The 22627-nt window shown below is 43.6% G+C and overlaps 1 protein-coding gene across 1 annotated transcript in view; it reads right to left on the reverse strand.

The window, feature by feature from the left end:
• The window catches only part of MAP2 (microtubule associated protein 2), a 284313-nt gene that overhangs the window by 44374 nt on the left and 217312 nt on the right, over positions 1-22627 (reverse strand). The window contains exons 7-12 of the mRNA XM_054970128.1: positions 21186-21314; positions 17115-17345; positions 8592-11086; positions 7544-8027; positions 7125-7331; positions 6139-6273 (exon numbers count right to left, since the gene is read on the reverse strand). Of these exons, the coding sequence (XP_054826103.1) occupies positions 6139-6273; positions 7125-7331; positions 7544-8027; positions 8592-11086; positions 17115-17345; positions 21186-21314 (3681 nt within the window). The remainder of the gene's footprint in view (positions 1-6138; positions 6274-7124; positions 7332-7543; positions 8028-8591; positions 11087-17114; positions 17346-21185; positions 21315-22627) is intronic.

Raw genomic sequence — 22627 nt, forward strand, 5'->3', positions numbered from 1 at the left:
TCACAAAGGAAACAAGAGTCTTACATTTTCAACCAATCAGAGAGCAAAGATGTATTAAGACAGCATTGATACTTTCAATGACTTTCAAAATGTTACCTCTTTTTTTTCTTTTCCATTCTCTTATCATTAAGGAGGGGTTGCAATCCAGGATCAACATCTTGAATTATAGGTATGATGGATTAAACAATTCCCTAAATCCCTGCTTCCCCCCCTAAAATTTATATTCCAGGGTTATTCTTTTATGTAATCTCTGCATGTTTACTTGGAAGAAAGCCCCTCTGATTTGTACAGGATTTTCTTCCAGTTAAGTATGCTTAAGATTGCAGCTGTACAAATGTCATAGAATTCTTTTAGAGGTTCTTGGCCTGTGGATTTAATAATTAGCAGGGCTGCTTCTACAGAAATAATCAAAATAAGGGACATATATTATGTGAAACTTGGAGTACTCTGAAACAAAAGATTCTATAAGATGCAACTGCCCGTTCCTTCATCAAAGTTCACATTTTGAAAGGTAAGAAGCAAAAGGAATCCCGTCTCACAACCCTAGCATTGAGCCATCTGTAGTTTACACAGTAGCTGTGCTGTTCTGTAGTAGAAAAGCAAGAAGGGAAGCTTTGACTTTCGAAAACTCATACCTTGGAAATCTAGTTGGTCTCTAAGGTGCTACTGGACCCAAATCTTGCTTTTCTGAATGTAGGAAGTGCAAGTCAGTAGCTATCAGCCCTCAGAACCAAATGCAAGCAAAGTTAGCAAAACCAAAGAAAGATTTGATTTTGCCATGCTTTTCCTGCATCTGATAGTAGGGCACTGAACTGTATTCTGAAGGTCCCTCACAGCGGAGAGAAACTCACATGCACACCAGCCCTGTCCATGTTCAGCAGGAGATCTGGCTTCATGAGGAAGAAGCTATGCTCCTTCTCTTTTTTAGCAGCTACAAGCCATTTACTCTAATACTTGTAAAGGTCTGCAAGCAGTGGCTTGGATCCAGTGAAAGATTTCAGTGAACAGAAGGGGTGTGTGTGTGGCTATCACCAAATTTTCCCTCTCACCTCAGGCCTCTCTCTCGCTGCTTGGGGGTAGTGGTTCTGCCCCCCTGGAGCAGCATTTTGGGGTATTTTGGGCTGCTGCGGTAAGAATGAGACAGCTTCCATGGGCAAAAATTACCACTGAATCCAAGCTAGTATTTGACCCACTTGCTCACTAAGGGCCAAACTACAAGTAACGAATGACACAGGTTGGACACTTGTCAGCTTCCCTTAAGTTTTGATGGGAAATGTAGGCATCCTGGTCTTGCAGCTTGGCTCTCTGACTGCTGTCCAATGGACTCTTCAACTGTCACTTGTCCAACATTCCACCAAGCTGCCTACATTTCCCATCAAAACTTGAGGGAAGCTGACAAGTGTCCAACCTGTGTCATTCATCACTTGTGGTTTGGCCCTAAGTAGAACCTATTCCAGCTAACCAGTGTTCTATCCAGTGAAACAGGATCCTGACCTATATTTATTATTACATTTTATAAAAATAAATTGCATTCTTTAAATATTGAATACAAGGAGAAACACCTTCAGCCAGATTAGGCTGTTTAGGCCCTGGCTGTTTTTCAATGAACCCTCCTCATCTCCTGGAGTACCTTTAGGTCACCTTTACCACAACTTTTCTAGCTACAGACCTGTTTTTCCAACCCAGAATATGAGTGTTATGTTCCATTAGGTCACCGCCAACCTATGGCAACCCTATGAATGAAAGACCTCCAGAACATCCTATCATTAATAGACTTGCTCAGATCCTACAAACTGGAGGACATGGCTTCTTTTATTGAGCCAAGGCATCTGGTTTTAGATCTTCCTCCCTTTCTACTGTCGGGAGAACTTAAAAATGTGGCCAACTTAGCTTTAGCCACACTCTCAGTGAGCCTATGCTTAAGGCCTGATTTTGGGGTATGAATGAAGAGGAATACTTGGGTTAAGCACCCAGGGGAGACCAGAGGGAGGTCAAAATACCTCAAATGAAACACAAGAATGGTTGTTACAGTCACTTAATAAATAATGATGGGCAAACCCATCAAATGATTTTGTGCTCAACAAATGGAGTGGTTTTCACCACGAAGCAACTTTTCATTAGAGATGGGCACGAACCGAAATACGAACCAAAATTAAGCACGAACCAGGCCGGTTCGTGGTTTGCGAACCAGCGGTTTGTCAGATCCCATTTCTGACAAACCGCCACAAACTTTAGGCTGGTTCATTTTAGTTTGTTTTTTGGTTCATCGCTGCAGACAGCCTGGTGCCAATCAATCAGTTTCCTAGGCAACAGGGGATGGACTTCCTGCAGACCTTCCTGCTGACCTGGAAGTGACCTTCTGCTGACCCGGAATTGACGATTTTCTGACCTGGATGTGATGTTTTCATTAACCAAATGAACCAGTTTGCAAACCAGGGGCAGGTTCATGAAAGTTCATGGTTCATGAAATTTGACAAACCATGAACCACATGGTTCAGTTTTCTACAGTTTGTGGCCATCTCAACTTTTCACTCAAACCCATTTCAGAACTTCAGAAATCCAACAGTGTTCCTGATGCTGTCACAATGGGTCTCTGACTCCCCAGGAATTCTTGACCCTCCATTAAATTTAGTTTGTTGTGCACTCTGGGAACTACATTTCCCAGAATGCTGCTAGAGCAGCAGTTGAGGCACTGAGGAGATGGAGTCAAAGGGGACAGAGACTTTTCCATCTCCTCTGCCACACAAATGGTCCCAGCCAGTCATGGGGAAAGGAGAGAGGAGGAAGAGGAAGCAAGAAGCTTGTGGGAGTTTTTCTTTGGCCTGGATGAATGTTTCAACCATGGAGGAACCCCTATGTTAATTTTTCAAATCTTGAGGAACCCCTACCTATGAAAATGTTTATAGGCCAGAAAAAGTTGATGGCAGGGAGCGCAATTCAATTACTGCTAAATTATTGTGAGGAAAATTTATTTGTAAAGAGCTGCTATATATACATACATATATGTATGGCAGCTTACATTGTAAGGGGGAAAAAACTGAAGCATTTTTCCTGTCTTTGGTATTACCTAATCTTTTTTTTTTCAAACATCAAACAAAAATAAAGCTTACTTAAACATCAAAATCAAGTTCACATCCAAAGTCACTATAAAGTTGACTTTCAGCGAATTGGTTGGGTTTGCTTATATTTGCCCAAATGTTGAATTCTTGGCCAAATTTGGATATTTGGAATTTTGGGGGGAATTTCAAGTTATTTATTCCATGATTTCTTGCAGAACCCCTGATGATGTCTTGAGGAACCTCAGGGTTCTGGAGGACCCTAGTTGGGAAACACCGGCCTAGATGACCATCTGAGACAAGGAAGAACTCTTGGGAAACGACACTCAATGCAGACCAGAAGCAAGCTTGAAGAACTGCCACCATTTTTGTTCCAAGCCTTGGAAATGCAGACTTCAGCGGCATCGCCAGTGAAGTTCTCTTGAATGGTATATCAGGCCTGCTGTCCTCTTACAGTATTATTCAGTGACAGCCCTTTTGTCTAGTGCACAAAAGCCATAACAGAGGATGGGTGAGTGGCAAACCCAGACCCACGGCACTATATTAAGCATCTCCTGTTTTGCAGAGGTTTACTTATGATAGAAGTGGCCCAGTCTAGCCTAAGGATTGTTCAAGGACTGTGACTCTCCTTTCTGCATGCATTGCAAAATTCTCCCTCAGCATGTACACTTGGCAAGGAGCAGAATATTTTACATGGACAGTTTGCCTCTGAACCTCTCTCAGATGAATTATGTTAACGTCTGGTCACTGGCCACACAGAAGAGAAAGCTGAATGGAGGCATTTGTTATGTCGATGAGCATTCTTGTCCATGTACATTTATTTTTTTGCTTTATAGACAATGTGAAGCAAGAACTCTTTCATAACTCATGCCTCAAGATGTCCTTGCACACGGTGCAAACACCATGTTTAGAGGTAGGCACAAACTAAAGTACGAACCGTAGTTTGTCACGAACTGGGCTAATTTCTCACAGCTGAGATGAATTTCAGCTTGATTTGTTTGGTTCGTATTTTGGTTCGTCACTGCAGGCAGCCTGGCACTGATCTATCAGTTTCCTAGGCAACAGTGGGGATGGGCTCCTTGCAGACCTTCTGTTGATCCGGAAGTGATGTTTTCATGAACCAAATGAACTGGTTCATGAACTGGGGCAAGTTCATGGTTCGTGAAACAAGACAAACCATGAACTGCACAGTTCGGAATTTTCCTGGTTCGTGCCCATCTCTAACCATGTTATATACCCTGATTCTTACCCTTCCCCATAACAGTTTTCTTTTAATGCAAAACTGCCACAGGTGGCTTCAATCTTAAAAAATTGGGGCGGAAGGGTAGAATGGGCTCTTTAACTGTATCTTTAGCCACCATTTACCTGTTCAAAATTATTATGCCACCTTCCCAGATGGAAGCCTGATTTTGGGTGGACAAACCACCAGAAGGTGAAGGAATTAGCAGCCCCATCCCACTCCCTGCCAGTCCTTCACACAACCTGAAAGGTCTCCCAGCTCCGTAACCTCCTTTCTGCATATTCTTACCAAAAACTGCTGAAATGCTACACTGGACAGCAATATGAAGGAGGAGAGTTCCAGCATCTCACTGATTCCTCACTCACATGACTCTTAGAATCTACAGCCTCAGCAGTGGTTTTCCTCTGCCGTTCTGAGTGACAGAACTGAAGCCACAGTATGGGATAGGTCAGGGCTGGATCTACGGTTGCCAGTGCCCAGGACAACCGAAGACTGGCCACTTGTGCGCACGCACAGCACACGTGCTCTCTCGGCACTGCATGATGACGTCACTTCTGTGACATCATCATACAGGGTGGCATGTGCCGCCCCGCAGCAAGCTGGCTGTCCTGGTGCGCTGCGGAGCTGGCGGCGGCAGCGTGAGTGGCTGGGAGGCCACCTGCACCATTCGCCTGCCCCGCAGGACAGGGGGTGGCTGGCTTGCTGCATGCCCCGTCCTGCGGGGTAGGCGAATGGTGTGGGTGGCCTTCCAGCCACCCGCACTGCCTTTCACCTGCCCCACAGGACAGGGGGCGAATGGCAAGCATGCCCCCTGTCCTGCCACCCGCTCCCGGGGCTGGCAGCTGCGCCCGGTGCCCCTTCTTTGTCGGCGCCGGGGGCAGATTACCTCCCCTGCTCCCCCCCATCGATCCGGCCCTGGGATAGGTTACTGGGTGGCTTGGGGCTCTCTCACAGCTGATGCTGTTGGAGAAACTGGGGTGGGGCTTGCAGAAAGTCCTGGAAGTGACACCACTTCTGGATGATGCTCTAGGAATCCCTGAAATCTCAAAGGTAAAGATCACAGAGATTGGTATTGGTGGGGAAGTAAGAGTGGGTGGCCAACCAACCACGGTGGTGGCACTGGGCCACCTGGGATCTAAAAGATATCCAATAGATTCAAACACTGCAAGGATTTTCCATTTCCCCCTCCTAGATTTTCCAGGATCATCTTTGTAAAATATTAGTATCAAGAAAGCTATTTCGGTTTAAATGTGTCTGCTGTCTTGACTGCAGCTTTCTTCTCTTCAAACTTCCTCATGGACCTGGATTCACCTGCAAGTCCTGTATTTTTATACATAAAACTTTAAACATGTAGAACACAGTTACAGACTTGAAAGAGCTAATGCAGACAATATAAATACGAGCTCGAACAAGGTGGAGATGCTTCTTATTATTACGCATGAGAGTTAAAACCGGAAGGAAATGGGAAAAATGATTTAAAGCCATTAGCACTTTCCCACCAAAACAGCAAAAAAAAAAATAAAGATAATGAAAACAACCCAAATGAAAAAAAGGGATATCTACTACACCACTGTCAAAACACAATGCCAAGAAACAACCACGGGACTCGGGAGTCCGAGAATGACAAGCAGGCATGACCATGGCCTCTGTTAAATAAAAAGAAGAGCATGAAAAAAACACACCAAATAAGCCATATCATTCATGATTGCAGAAAGGTGTCTTGGAGGAAAATAAATTAGAACTAAAACTCTGAGCAGCCAGTAGAGCGATGAAATTCCAAATAATAATAACAATGTCTATGTTTGCCAGCCACGTTGCATAGATTTAAGACAGCACAGTCACCTGTCTGCTTCCGCTTAACAGAGGAGTGATGAGTTGGTCTAGTATGTTTGACAGCAGGTTTTAAAATGATTTTCCTGGAGGGAGAGTGAGCCTGAACGTCAGCTTTTTTAGCAAGTTCGGCTTTCTTATACACAGCTATAGACGAGAGAACAAGAGCATACAATCAGAAATAATAATATTAGAAACAGATACGTATTTCAACATGACAGTGTATTGGTTGTTGGTGCCAAGTTAGCCATTCAATTAGAGCTTCAACCTACCAAGACCCCGAGGTTCTCCATTGAGGGCTGCAGGTAACAACTGGCCCTTCACATCGCAGGGTGACAGATGCCACCCACCTGCTGACACAGCCCTTGCAAAAGGGGCAAAATGTATTCAAAGGGCAACATCCCTGCTTCTGTTGTGATGCAACCTAAGCAGTCACATCTCTTTCATTGTGGGGAACCTCTACAAAGATCTCAATGATGAACAGCTCCAGGGCTATACTGTGGCATGCAACTAAAAATCCGTACACCCCAGTGACTGAGATGCAGGATCGAGGCTTATCTTTGATGTGGTTAGCGTGGTCTGCTTCGGAGGACTGCCCTGTCCCAACAAAATCACAGACCTCTTGGGCGTTGTCTTTTTTTAGTCCTCCCTCTCTTAAAATAACTGCGGTGGTGACATAGTTCGTGGGACCGATTTGGCAATGAATGAGATTGAAAATGTTACCATGGGGACAGCTGGAGCACTATAGATTTCAAGTTACGTTATGCTGGTCATATTTCTTTGGGATTAACGCATCTGAGGAGGCAGCGATTAAATGCCATATATGGTGCTGAGTTGATCCTTAAAAGAATACCACCAGCACAGAAGTCAAGCAGTTTTCCCTTAACCCAAATGAATCTCTTTCAATTAAAATGTGGAACAGTACCACTCTTCATGTAGAACAGATGAACAACTCACAGTACAGCATGAAAGGAAAAGAGAGCGAGGATTACATGAACCTTTTTTCCTTCTCACTTCATCTCTGGAGATGGTGCTAGGTTCCTTTTTAGCTATTTTCCTTTCAGGAGTAGAAATCCTGCCTTTCCCCGTTTTTAAAGGTTTTTCTTTTTTATGCTTATCAAGGGATGGTCTCCGCAATTCTCTCTCTGCCTTCTCCTCTTTAGGAACAGCCTCTAGCTGTTCCGTCATGATGCTCCTATCATCATCTGCAGGATCAGAGTAAATTATAACAACAATTAAAAAAACAGAATTGGCAAAAAAAAAAGTCAATAGTGCTTTGGAGGGATTTCAAAAATGTAAAAGATCAGGTTGCTTTATACTGACATTACTTTTTAAAACAATAATCCTGAATGCACTAAGATTAATTATTATATTTAATTATTTGGGGAGGGGAATAATGAAAAAGGATAAGGCACACCTTGAGTATCCACCCATATGCTGTCCGTGTCCAGAATGGAGTCATCAATGGTTGTTTCATCTTTATAATCATCGTAAGTCTCTGTCTTGTAATCAGTTAATGGGATTTCTTCCCTCTCGGGTGAAGCAGGAACATCCAGAGAGCTCTCTTTTGTCTCTGTTTCAACATCAGCTACCATCTCTATCTCTGCCTCCTCTTCAGGCTCAAACTCTTCTTCTCTCGTTTCGGGTTGTTGTGATTCAGCAAAGCGCACGCTATGGGAGCCAGTTTCTCCCTCATCTACTGTTGTCTGTACTACTGTAATGAAGTCGTCCTCAATTGTAACAACAGACTCTATTACTCCTTTCAGTTCAGATGGTTCCTCAGGGGCAGCTTTACATATCTCCTCTTCTGCACTTGGTTTCTCCAAGTCCCTTTCTTTGCCTCTTTGCTGCCTCTCTTCTTCCTCTTGCTTGCTCACTTCCTCTTGCTGAACTTCTTCCTTCTCCTCCTCTTTGTCTTTTTCCTGTTCCCTCTCTTCCTCTTGTTCTACTTCCTGCACCTTCTCGTCCTCTCGTTCTATTTCCAGCTTCCTCTTTTCCTCTTGTTCTACTTCCTGCACCTTCTCTTCCTCTTGTCCTACTTCCGGCTTCCTCTTTTCCTCTTGTTTTACTTCCGACTTCCTCTCTTCCTCTTGTCCTACTTCCAGCGTCCTCTTTTCCTCCTGTTCTGCTTCCGACTTCCTCTTTTCCTCCTGTTCTGCTTCCGATTTCCTCTTTTCCTCCTGTTCTGATTCTGTCTTCCTCTTTTCCTCTTGTTCTACTTCCGACTTCCTCTTTTCCTCTTGTTCTACTTCCGGCTTCTTCTTTTCATCTTGTTCTACTTCCACCTTCTTCTCTTCCTCTGGTTCTTCTTTAGTCTCCACTTCTTGATCTTTTCTTTTACTTTTTTCCTCCTCTTCTTGCTTGCTCTCCTCCTCTCGTTTGACTTGTTCCGTAGTCTCTACCACTTGTTTTACATCTTCCTTGCTTTCTTGCTTTTGTTCTTCTTTTTCTTCATCTCCTATTACTTTCCCGTATGTTAAATCACATGGCAGAGACTCTTCAGTTTTCACAGGAGGTTCCAGAGTTTTTACATCTTCTTTAGGCTGTAGTATACTCTCCATTTGAATTTCAGGAGTTTCTGCTTGCATAGTTTTAGATACATCTGTTTCTGGAGGTGGCTGTTCTGCTACTAACTGTGACGCCATTTCCTCTTCTGCTAGAGATGGGCTCTCTTGTTCTATTTTACCTTCAAATGGTTTTGAAGTTTCTCCAGGCAAGTTCTCTTGGGTTTGATCATTGTCTCCACTTGATTCATACGATTCTTCTTTATCTACTGCTTCCTGATGCACCAGGTCAGGTTTCGGTCCTTTTTCCTTAATTTCGCTTTCCGTTAGCTTGATGGCATCCTTTGTATGACTAGGCTCAGCTTTTACACAGGCTGTCGGTTCTTGGGGCACTGTGGTGAGGTTCTGTTCTTGATTCTCTTTGCTCTGATCAGAAACAGACTCACTGACATGAACTCCTAATTTACTTTGGTATTCCTGCTCAACTTTACGAGCAGCAGAATCCATCTCGTGCTTTATAGCATCATAGTTTGGTTTGTAGGAGAGTTCTGTCTCTGCTGTCTCTGCAGCAACTTGAATGTCTTTTTCGTCACCCACAGTCAACAAAGAAACTTTCTCTTCTACTCCAACTACACTTTTATCTGCACTTTCTAAAGCTGAAGCAAGTTTTCTTGTTTCATGGTCAATGTCCTCAGAAGAACAGACTTCTTTAGAATCCTCACTTTTTTCTAGCACAGTATCAAGTTTATCTATTGCTTTTCTCTCCTGCTCAAACTCCTTGCCCAAAATCGCTAAGTCACCAGAGATATCTTGTTCTTCTTTGGCTCTCTCGGCCGCTGCCAACTTCACTTCTATCAAAGACAGGTCCGCAACTACGCCCCTTCTGATTTTCTCATCAAAGGGGCAGGTTTCTCCTGATAAATTCTCACTGTCTTGGACAGGAGATGGCATTGGCACAGTATACTTATTGAAAACACAGTAACCTAAATCTTCTAGCTGACTATCTGCTCTTAGAGTCATGTGGTTCTCATCAGCCATAAGGTGCTGGGCTGCACCACTGTCCTCTACAAGGGCCTCTGAAGAAACAGACTTTCTTTGTGCTACTTCAGCATCTGTACTCAGAGATGCTAGTCTCGACCTTGTGCCGGCTAAGTCTAACATTTCGGGCAGGTCAGGAGCCATTACTGACCCATTTTTGTAATAATCTTTAGCCAAGAAGGGTGACTCACACAAGGGTTCGACCTGAATATCTCCTCCTCCTGTTACTTTTGACTCCTCAATTTTCTCATCGTCCTCCCTACTCTCTGTCGGGAAGGAGGGAGCTTTTTCTGTAGCTGGGGTAGTGGCTGGCAAATAGTCATCGCCTTCATCCCCACTGCCATTATCTAGGATATCTGAACCTAGTGGTGACAGGTCATGTGTGCGTCCAAAGTTAAATCCCAGTGCTATCGAGTCCAAGCAGGACATCGGCAAGTTAATTGACATACTTCTCTGCTCTATGGCGGATCTGCCACCAAGTCCCAAGCTCCTGCTTAGAGTCAAGTCATCTTTATTTTTACTATGGAGTTCTCTCTTATCCCCATACACGTTTGGGTCAATAGTGTACAGTCGTTCTGTAGGAGAACTAGGTCCCTCAGATTTCTCTTCCGGTAACCCTTGAGCAAGAGTACTATACCCTACTTCATGAGCAGGGCCACTAGGGTGTTGTGCTGGCTCTAGCTGAAATTCCTCTGGGTCTTTTTTAGATACTAAGAAGTCCTTATGGTAAGGGTCATAGACCTGTTCTTTAGTATCACTCAGTTCATAGTAATCGCTGCCCTGTTCCAGCATGTCACCCTTAATAGCTTCATCTTTAAGGGTTGACGTCTCAAAATATGTTGACATTCCCGATTTATCTTCTTCTGTCTGCATTGTGTGAGTTGCTGGATCTGAAACAGAAAATGTTTCCCCCCTCCCATCCTGTCCAGAATCTTTTCCTTGCAGAGGTTCTTTGATTGATTCAACAGGGATTTTCTCCATTGTTGCAGATGGTACAACAGTATCTAAAGTCTCTGTACCTTTCTCAGGAAATAATCCTTGGTTGAACCTGTCTCTGGCAGTCTCATGTTTTTCCACTTTTTTAATATCAAATGTTGCTGAATGAGCAATCGTATCTCTTTTGAGAAGGTCGCTTTCTGTTCCTATGGTCTCTTTATCCAAAACTGTTGTTGGCTGGTCATGTGTTGCATAAATTTGATCATCTAAGGCTTTGAATGTCTCTCTGTGTGGGGCAGAGTACCCTTCTTCATCACTTTCATCCTCTGTCATATCTTTTTCTTCTTCCCAAAGAGGAACATTCTTGGTGCCCGTTTTCTCTGTAACTGGTTTTAGACTAGCCATCACTGCAAAATCTTCTTCAAGTTTTTTTGTTCGGCCTTTGTCCGTTTCTCGATCTTTTGAAAAGTCTTTGGTAATCACTGTAACAGTGGACATGTGTGTTGTTTTTTTACTCTCTTCTGGCTGAGATATATGTAGACTAGTTGGCAACGTTTCAGAAGAAAAAGCACTTTTAGCTGTGCCTGAAATGTCCATTGCAGATTCTGAAGGTGAGAAGGAACCTATGCTTTCAGGAGAGGTAAAGTCACTTTTTTTAGGATCTACAAGATCATCTGTAGATTTTAAGGGTATTGTTTCAATGGTAACTTTCTCAGCCTCAGTGGCCCTTTTCTCTGTTTTACTTTCCTTTTGTAATTTTGCTGATAAATCTTCTTCACGATGTAGGTGAAACTCTCCAGTTAAATCAACATCTGGTTTTACAAAACTCGTGTCCTCTTTCTTTGGCAGACTTCCATCCAAAGTCTGTCCCAAGAGAGTTGGAAGGGTTTCCTCTTCTCCTTTGCTCTCCATTTTTTCTATAGTCTCTGTTTTTGCTGGCTGGGGAACTAAGGCATCATGTATAGGTTGCTCACTAGTCTTACTTCCTTTCTCTGACTCGTTTGTGTCTAATGGCTCAGCCGCACCTTCTTGGTCACGGATTTCCATCTTCGGGGCTGCAAGTAAATCTGTAGTTGTTTGACTGGATTTTATAACAGATTATTTAAAGCATTTACAGGCAGTGTCATCATTTGGCATGGCACAGTGGTAAAAATATGGCCACATGCAACCAAGGAAGCCTCTTTAGAGAGCTATTTTTACTCTCTTTTAGAAGGACAATACATTAATGCATGCCACATACATAAACCCAAATAGAATCAAATCGCAAATTATAATACTTGTTTTCCACAGGCCAGTTTCTTCACAATTATCAGACCAGAGACAAACCCGACTTCATATTTGCTTGCTTTCCTCCTCAAAGAAGTTGACATAAATTCTGGATTGTGGTCCTATCACAATCTAATTGCATGTTTTACAATATGTAATACAGAGATTGTATTCTAATGATATTAATAACATAATTCCTTATGTTTGATCTGTACCAAAGGTAAGATAGCAACATATATACCAATTCTCAGTTGTTACAGGAGAAATAATGTTTTTATTTTGTCATATTTTATTGCTTTCAAGCCCTGTCCATCCCACCCTAGGTTACTGTGATGAAACTGTTCCTATACAAGATGCACTGAACATGGAACTCCTCATTCTTTGAAAGGCAGATTTTAAAAGTAAAAAGTAAAAGAGGAGCAAGCGGGGATGTCTAGCCCAGGGCTGAGAAGAGCCAGGCCTTCAGTATTCCGATTTAAAAACTGTGGAAATGGTAATTTCTAATGTAACATTTTCAACAGAGATATGGTTCCTAAATATTTTGTAAGTACTTGATAAAATTTCTGATTCCTCCATTTATTTTTGGGGGCCTGCACATGCAATCTATTATATTGTGTTACAATATGTCTGAGGTTAAGCAGACAGTAAGAGGTACCTTTCATTTATTTGGAAGGAATCCAGAATGATACATTTGTTCATGCTGCTAATCTACACAGACTTACTTAGAAGTAAACCCCAGTGAAATCAGTGGGGCTTACTTCTGAGTAAGCATGAACAGGATTGGGCTGCATCTATTTTTGCACATATCCTTCTAAACGGAGAGAAATAATGAATAGTGTCGAAATGTTCCTATATTTCTACTGTAATATTTTCCATTTGACTTTCCCCCCACAAATTTTGCAATATCATCATTGATTTGATCGTCTCAACAATTCACAAATTTAAGTAGGATGAAGGAGCCCAGCAACAAACTGCATCGTGAGAGCAAAGAAATAAATACTGTGGACGGTGATCCAGAGGATTTGTTCCGAATCTAGCTGCAGGATCTCTTGTGCCAAGAGGCTGTTGTCCTTGCATAAGTGCTAACACAGGTGCCTCACACCAGAAACAGATGTTTCACTTTGCTATGCACTGTAAGTTGCACAATTAACTATGTGAGAAGTTGCTGGGTCGATGCCCAAGCCCCTCCTGTCCTGCGTTCCCAAAGTAAGATGCCTCTGGAAGTTTATCAACTGGCCATAGTTTAAAGCTGTAATTTAGTTTCTTTTCATGGTGTTGCCTATCAAAATATCACACAGATGCAGGTTGGAAAGGAGAGCCACGTTCTGGGTCTTGTGCAACACCGCAGCTTATAATTTTGCAGCAGCAGGGCTTTTTTTTCTGGGAAAAGAGGTGGTGGAACTCAGTGGGTTGCCAGCACTGGGGGCAACTCTTGGCGGGAGGTAGTGCCCCCGGTACCACAAGCATGTGCGCAAAGTGCACGTAGGCTCCCAGGACCACACAATGATATCACTTTGGGTCAGCTGGAACAAGGGGGGAGATTTTTAAAGTTTTAATTGTGCTTGGCAAAAATGGTCACATGGCTGGTGGCCCCGCCCCCTGATCTCCAGACAGAGGGGAGTTTAGATTGCCCTCCAGCGGCGCAGAGGGCAATCTAGGCTCCCCTCTGTCTGGAGATCAGGGGGCGGGGCCACCAGCCATGTGACCATTTTCAAGAGGTGCCGGAACTCCGTTCCACCACGTTCCAGCTGAAAAAAAAAGCCTGTGCAGCAGTGAACACACATGTGAATACAGGAAGCTGCTTTATACTGCATCAGAGCCTTGGTTCATCAAGGTCAGTGTGGTTGACTCAGACCAGCCATGGGTCTCCGGGATCTCAGCCTGCGGTCTTTCCCTTCACCTCTCACCTGATTCATTCCACTGGAAATGCTGGGAATTGAACCTGGGACCTTTTGCATGCCAAGCTAGGGATTGCACGTGCCCACCAGTGGCAAGCAATCTCCTAGTGGTTTATATTGGGAGGTTTTGGGCTGCCCAGGGATTGCCCACCACTGGCAGGCACTCTGGGAATATGTGTGGCATGTGCATTCCCTGGGGGTGCAACGACATCACTTCAGACATCATCATGCTGGCTGTAGGCATGCTCCCACGCTTCATTGGGGCCAATTTTTGCCCCAAATGGGCCAGAATTAGCCCCGCACAAAGTGCAGGAGCACACTGATGGCTAGTATGATGACATCACTTCCCAGAAGTGATGTCATAATGCAAGCGCCAGGAGCACACGTGCTCTTTGCACATGCACAAAAAATAACAGACAAGGCACAAGGTAAGTGCATACCGATGGCTAGTATGATGACATCACTTCCTAGAAGTGATGTCATCATGCAAGCGCCAGGAGCACACATGCACTTTGCACATGCACAAAAAATAACAGATAAGGCACAAGATAAATGCCAGGTACCCCCTCCTCCCATCAAGAGGGTACAGGGATTTGGTAAACCCTATGCCAAGCAGTTATTCTACCACTAAGCGACCTTTGCAACTGACTCTATCCAGATGGGTAGCTGTGTTAGTCTGTAGCAGCAGAACAAAACAGGACTTCTCTGGCAACAAAGAGTTAACAAGATCTATTCCAATACAATCTTTTGTGAAGTCAGAGTTCAATTCAATTCAGTGCACCTGATGTAGACATAAATGAACCTGATCAGCATAACAGATGTTCATCAGGTGAAGTCTGACAAACAGATGAACAATGTATCAAAAACTGCCTGATTGCAACCACCAAACAAGACATGAGCCAAACTGGTGGGTGTTGGAGCATCCCTGGTTATGATCACCTAAACCAACAGAGAATAACAGTGAAATCCTAAAGAGAGTTACTCCAGTTGAAGCCCACTGAAATTAATGGGATTAGACTGGAGTAACTCTGCCTAGGATTTCACTGTAAATGTATTAACTAGCTGTGGCAGAACTTCTGAATACCCACAATAACTCAAACCCTGGTCCAATAATAATTATAATCAAATCAACCAACAAACTAAAATTTACATTAGAAATTAGTATTTTCCTCATGATTCCAGTTTTTCCTTTACTTCAGTTCTCTAGAATTAATTTTCCTAAATAGAGACCCTCCCATATTATACTGGACCAATCAATAGAACAGCACATCTTGACTCAGAGCCAAGCTACAAGTGACGCCTGACACAGGTTGGACACTTGTCAGCTTCCCTCAAGTTTTGATGGGAAATGTAGGCGTCCTGGTCTTACAGCTTGGCTCTCCATTTAATTGAAGTTGACAGAGCGGCAGTCTATGGGAGGGAGAACATGAGGTCGGGAGGGGAGTGCAGGCGTCGGACTCTCACTGGGCACCCCCCCTTCCCCTTCGCTGGGTGTGTGTGTGGGGGGGTTGTAAACTTCAATTAAGAGCCAAGCTGCAAGACCAGAACACCTACATTTCCCATCAAAACTTGAGGGAAGCTGACAAGTGTCCAACCTGTGTCAGGTGTCACTTGTAGCTTGGCTCACAGTGGTTCAGTTAACAGCTGTGATATACTTTAAAAATTTGCCTTTTTAAAAAACCATCCCATTTAGAGGCCATCACAATATCTTGTGTATCAAATTCTGTGATTATGTGTTCTCAGGAGATCTTTTCTTGCTTAGTTTGTAACTGAACGTTGCCACCTTAAGCCACAAAGATAGGCAGGATAAAAACATTTTAACAAACGTTTGCCAGTTAGCTTCAGGGGGATGAATTCAACTTTTACCGTGCAATCCTAGAAAGAGTTACAATTATTTCAATGGGCTTAGCCTGGAGTAACTTTTCTTAGGATTGTACAGTGCACTGAAAGGGAGAGGTTCAATCTATTCATTCTCTTCCCCGCTGTTCTTCATTCCATCCATCTCCCTCTCACACATATCCTCTTTTAGTTTTGAGGGTTTTTTCTAAATGAAAATCCCAACCTTGTAAATCTTTTCCCCCCCATAAAGAACCACATTTTAGTTGCCCCTGGTTATACTTTTCATTGTTGCAACATACTGAGTTTAGTGTGTCTTTCACTGTGAGAACCCTTTTCACTTTGTCACAAATAGTGAAATCCTAAACAGAGTTACTCCAGTATAAACCCATTGATTGGGCTTAGACTGGAGTAACTCAGTTTAGGATAATTACCTAACTCTCTCATAAGGAAGTTACAGCTACTTTAGATCCCCATCAATGAATACAGTGAGTTAAAATCCGCCCCCGTGTACAATTTTCATTATTTCATCTGCCATTTAATGATGCTTTTCACAAAAAATACATAAAAGAATTTAAGACAAACTCTCACACAATTATTTGTACAAGGGCTTGTGCGTCTGTGTGCAAAGAAACATGAACCTCGCACACACAGACCTCTGGATCACAGACCATCCGGTAGAAGAAGAATGCATATATCATGAAAAGGCCAAATCAAGAAGCTTGTATTTCATTTTTGCGCAAGTAGAAGTTTTGGTGGGATTCGCTTGAGTTAGCAACGTACAAGTTTACCCTCACGGCCCAATTGGGCTCTTCATTCTGGTGGTCAGAAAATCACAGAAAACCATGTGATTTTTATCCCCACATTGGGATTTTCACTTGAGTCATCCAATTGTAAGAAAAGTCAAGTAGATACAAACTCAACATGTGGGCCATAGCTAAAGGGGGTCAGGGTGGGCTGCAATGAATGGCAAGGATATGACATAAGAAGCAACAGCCTCAGGGAAACAGGAACCAGAATGCATGGGAAGCATAAGCGAAATCGCACCGCACACTGCAAACAAGACACATTTGAACAGTTTAAGCCTCTTTATGTCATCGTCAAGGTTAATCGCTCAGCTTCTTGAAATGAAAAGCAGATGAACCTCCGCACCAAGAAAGAAAGAAAAAAAGAAAGAAAAACACACTGATCAGCAATGTGACTGGCAAACACGTCTGCAATGGGGAGGGAGGGAAGGCTTTGCGGTACATCAGCTTGGCTGCATAGCATACTGTATGAAATAATTTTTTTAAAAAAAGAGTCAGGAATCAGCTGCTGTGGTGGGAAACCGTGCCATCAGACAGCATTCGCGCAACTGGCTTGCCTCTTACGCACTCCTCAAGCATAACAACAAGAGCATCAGTCATGAGAGGGAATCGATGGGAAGAAGAGTAAATGGAGGAGAGAGTGGCGAAAGCTTGAGAAGAGCTCGGATGCGGCTGACACATGCAGGCCTCTAAGCAGGACACACGTTCCTCAACTGAGGGAGGCATTGGGGCCTTCAGGGGCTCCTCCTCGACTATGGCTACGTTCTCCCCATTGCGCACCATGGGGTCTTCATGAGTGGTGTCCTGCTGGGCCTCTGCCTGTTGCACAGGCTCAGGAGGCCCACCCATTTCCTCACATTCCTCACCAAGGGGGACAAGCTGCTTAGGTTCAGCATCCACTGGACCTTTAACTGTCTCCTCTTCTTCCTCTTCTTCTTTGGTGGAGCAGGAGGAAGTGGGGGAGGGGGGATGGAAAAATGAGGCAACATCAAGACTAGCAGACAACAGAAGTGGCGCACACACAGTAACGAGAATGCCCACGGGGAACATTTTCAGCTCATCTTAATCACCACCCCATTTCAAGCCCTATGTGGGGTCAAGTGAGAGTGAATTAAATAAAAAGGACAGCTTTTTCTGTGACTGACAATGCCGTTCATAATCCCAAGGAACTTTTTCTGTCGTGAAAATCATGGCTTGATTCAGAGTTCGTGTTGGCCGCAGTTGGGGGCCAGGGAACACCGCCCCCCCCCTGCATTACTTCTGAATCAGTGATACTGTAGTCACTGCTTTAAACTACAAGCTAATCCTGGGCTGATTCCAGACGGCCCCCCGCCTCGCGAAACGTCGCGCGTCGTCGCGCAGAAAACGCGAAATATCGCGTTTTCTCGCACGAGTTTTGCGCGACATCGGGCAAAACTCGTGCGAGAAAACGCGATATTTCGCGTTTTCTGCGCGACGACGCGCGATGACGCGACATTTTGCGAGGCGGGGGGCCGTCTGGAATCGGCTCTAGTTTTGATCTCTGGTTGAGAAGGTAATTATGAAGAGTCGTAACTGTGATTACAACGATTTAGCCATAGTTCTGAATTGTACTTTTATTTAAGCAGAGGAAGGGTTATGAAGCGGGAGGAGGAGGAGAATAAGCCAGTGGGGCAATCCCAATGGCCAAGTCACTGGCAACTGGGCAGTCACAGAACGAGATCCATGTTTCCGGTACAAGATGAAAGACACCTTTTTTAAAAAAGAGGGGGCTGAAAATATTTTCTCATTCTCAGAACGGGAATAGCAGTAGATCAAATTTAAGTAATTGATGAAAATGGGCATTGTGGTGGTGGTAGATGGTTTCTAAAAGGATGGGTCAATTTGCAAACAAAATAGATTGCACTTGGTCTTTTCATAACGTCCTGGTGAAAATTACGGCGCAGTTACCAGTGAGGAAGTAAACCATCAACACGTTTATTAGTATTTGGCACCGCAGGCAGCCATGTGAACAGAGCAGCCTCCCTGCCTGCTCAGAAGAACCACATCTTTTGAATCCACTTGGCATCCTCCGTGCTGCATCCCAACAAGCTTACCTTTCCCTTCAACTCAGCAAGACTATTTAAACTCCAGATTTCCCACTAAGGAATTTGTTAACATAAAGGAAGGATATTTCGTAACTGTTGGCAGGCAATGCTAAAAGAAATCGAATAAGCTCTGTTATACAATACATTTTATTCCACTCTTTGCTTTGGGATTAAGAAAAATATTTCTGCAATACTTAGAAAGGCTGGATGTATATACTGTATCATGGCTCTTCCAATTTCTGTGAACAAGAACAATGAACATGCAGCTCTGTCTTGTGGAAAGGGGATGAGATTGAGAACTGTCCTCTCCAATGAGGTGTCTGGGGGGGGGGGTTCACCATTGCAAGTGCTGGAGCTCTCCATGCACATAAATCCCCCCACACATCAAATTAGTGTATCATGCAGACATGCACTGTTCTAAAACAGATGCAGAATATGAAGTGATTTAATTGAAGTAGAGATGGAAAAAATGAAGATGACATAGATGTGCGTGTCTCTTTACTATCGCTAGCTATCACACACCAAATGAACAAGACAAGTATTATTACATGCACAAAACAATCCCCCCCCCCAAATTAAATCCCTGCATTTTTTTCATGGGGAAGGAGAAAGAGGGTACAGACATACATCTTAGGGAAATACATATCCTCGGATATTATCTTGATCCATGGAATTATCTTGGTCCACGGAATTATCTTTATCCATAATATCCTTGGATATTATCTTGGTCCATGGAATTATCTTTATCCATAATATCCTTGGATATTATCTTGATCCATGGAATTACCTTGGTCCACGGAATTATCTTTATCCATAATATCCTTGGATATTATCTTGATCCATGGAATTATCTTGGTCCACGGAATTATCTTTATCCATAATATCCTTGGATATTATCTTGACCCATGGAATTATCTTGGTCCATGGAATTATTTTTATCCATAATATCCTTGGATATTATTTTGATCCATGGAATTATCTTAATCCATGGAATTTCTGTAGATAATAGCTTTTTGGTTTACCAGGCTCAGGGAAGGGGCAGAGCAGAATCTGTGGCACAGGGCCTGATCCTTTACTGAGGAAATTGCTCTAAGGATGCTTCTGTGCCTATAGCTTCCTATCATCTATAAGGAATATTAAGTTGAATACATGCATGGCTGTATGCTGGAGAGAAGTCTGTGATTATTCGAACATGATCACATGCCCAGTTTGTGGAAAGGGAAAGAAGTCTAACAGAAACAAAAGGCAACGGGAAGCTGGACAAAGAGCAAATTCCTGCATGCCTTGTTTCCAAAATTAAATTCTCCCTGTAAAACCTATTGACAGGTGGAGGCACACGAGGCAAACTCAACCAATGGGGGAAAAAATCCTGATATACAGACAGCCCTCATCTGCTCTGGATTCGGGATCCAAATGCTCAGAGGCACTAGTAGCAAGTTATTGGCCTACTGTTACCACTGGATGAATCCCATAGGGCGTAACATTCAAGACCAAAATGCTTGTGCATTGGCTTGGGTTGGCAATGCAACCATCGGGGCCTGTGAAGTACTCTTCTTCCACTCCTCTTCCCTTTTAGGTTCCAGCATGGGCTAATTACGTACTAACTCACGTTCTGGAGGAAAGGTTTGATGAAACTTTCTAGCTCTGATAGAACTTTTCCTGTTTCTGACAGGCCAAGTCAAAAGTCTGGGGAAACAGCCCAAGCCAATAGAAACTCATTTTTTCCCTTCATCATAGATCTATTTCAAATCAGTTCCTCTCTTCCCACAACTTCTTCGCCCCAGGGGAATGAGACATGATAAACAAATGGAGTGACTTGGTCTCCTGGGGCAAAAAGGTAGGGTCAAACTTGTTGGAAATTGCAATGTCTGGTGTACTGCAGCAGCAAGAAGGGAAGGAGAGCCTTCTATGCAGGGGGCAGCAAGGATCGCTTAGTTCAGACAGTGAGAGCAGCATCTCTCTTGTTTCCTACAGGTCATTTCCTTGTCTTGTCTCCAATTGGGCAAAACAGGGCAATATCCTGCTTCTTCTCTCCTACTTTATCACTCTTCTACAAGATGTAGGCAGATAGCAAGGCCCCTATCTCTATCTCTCTTCTTCACTCTCAAGTACGTATTTCTTAAATAAACTTTTTAGCCTCTTTCATCAGCACAGCGTAACTTCTCTGCTTTATTTGCACTCTGCCAACAAAACTGTGTATCTAAGGGTGGTAACTTGCTAAGTCAGACAGTGAAGCCTGGTTGGCAGCAGAGAATGGCCTCTGGTGAGCCAGTGGAAAAGCCTTAGGCTGGAAACGTGAGCCAGTGTGGTGTAGTGGCTAGCGTGACGGACTGGGATCTGAAAGCTCGCTGGGTGACCTTGGGCCAGTCACACCCTCTCAGCCTAACCTTCCTCCCAAGGTTGTTGGGAAGATAAAATAAAGACGGGAACAAGGTAAGCTGCTTCAGGCCCTCATTGAGGAGAAAAAGGGTATAAATGAAATAAAATAAAAAATAAAACCGGATAGTGGTGTTTGCACAAACGATTCAAATCCTGCCCCTCTGGTTCTGGTGTGAGATTTTGCGCTGCTCCTTCGTAAAGAGCTTCGTAAACCCCAAATACTTCAGGCAACACCCTGAGACTCGGCAACCGTAGACACAAATGACAAAATGAAGGTGATGCATCAGGGTGGAGGAGAGGAGGAAGAGAGGAGGACCATGCTTTCGTCACCTTCGTCACAGCCTAACAAGGCTCCTGCACTCTGGCCTGTGGCACCAGAGGGTGTACGTTCGGAGCTGAACCAAAGGTGCTCATAATACTCCTCATCCGAATTGCAGAGTTCGTCATCGGGCACAGAGACTGAAATGGAGGGGGCAAGGAACTTATGCCTCATCCCTGCGGTAGTAGGCCCATACACTGAGCTGCTCTGGAGAGGTCCCAACTCATCCTCAGCTCCTTCATCTACAGACAGACACATAGGAAGAAACGGCAGGAAGAACTTGGACAGACAGACAGACACACAGAGATCAGACAAGACAGGATGGAAGCATGCATTGATACAAAGAGACCGATGCATTATCACAGGATGGACACCAACCATGCTGCGCTCAGTGCAACGACACAAGGAATGCAGTTAATGCATTTTCAAGTTAATGCATTGATTATCTCTCTACAAGGCCTGTAAGAAAAATAAAGGAAGTTTGCTATTTGAGTGATGCAAAGGCTATAGGAAGTACGTAGCCCACAAACAGGCAATTCAGTAATAATATAAAAGTCAATTTTCTATAACATGTTCCCTCAACCAGAAAATAAAATAAAGTAGAACTGGCACGACATTTAATAATGGAAGAAAAGCAGAATGAGTGTGATAAAACATCTATTTTCTTTAAAACAAAATCAACGGACTGCAATTTTGAAGAAGCTTTTTATAGAGAGGGTTTTTTTAAAAAAAAAGCTTTTAGAACTTCTAGGTATTTCTCCATCATCTCATAGAGAGCAAAAGTAATGAAAGTAATGGAATGGTTCCAGAATGTGACTGTTTGTAACTTAAAGAAATGAGTGACATTTGCAAACGATTTCACAGGGGAACTGACCCTCTCTTGGCAAAAGCTACTGACTGCTGTTACTCAATACTCAACTAGATGTGGCAGGATTTGTGTGCGATATTTGTTTGCTTTTGTGACTGCCCATTCAAATGTACAGTGAGCACGTATGGGGTGTGTGTCTTCTTTCAGCATGAAAATATTTTCCCCATCTTGCCTCCCTTCACCCTGTTGTTTTTGGAAATTCTCCCCGTCCCAGCTCTTGCACACCTCTTTTGAAATAAAAATAAGGTCCTCGTGGAAATTATGGATTCTACCATCCTAGATTCACTCAGCTGCTAGACCTCCGCAGACGTTCTGTTCGATTTCACTCACGGGAACTAGAAGCTGGTCAACTGTGTGTATTGGGAGTGTGAGGATCGTTCTGATTTTCCACATGGGTAACAGCTTCTATTTACATGAGCCAGAACTTTGGAAAACCAGGGTTCTGGTTGCCATGGATGGTTCATCAAACAAGGAGTTCCATGTGTGCGTAAGGGGCCATTAAGCTGCAGCTTATGGCAACCCCATAGAGTTTTCAAGACAAGAGAAGAACAGAAGCGATTTGTCATTGCCTGCCTCTGCGTAGCA

The sequence above is a fragment of the Eublepharis macularius genome, chromosome 2 (genome assembly GCF_028583425.1).
Source record: "Eublepharis macularius isolate TG4126 chromosome 2, MPM_Emac_v1.0, whole genome shotgun sequence".
NCBI lineage: Eukaryota > Metazoa > Chordata > Lepidosauria > Squamata > Eublepharidae > Eublepharis > Eublepharis macularius.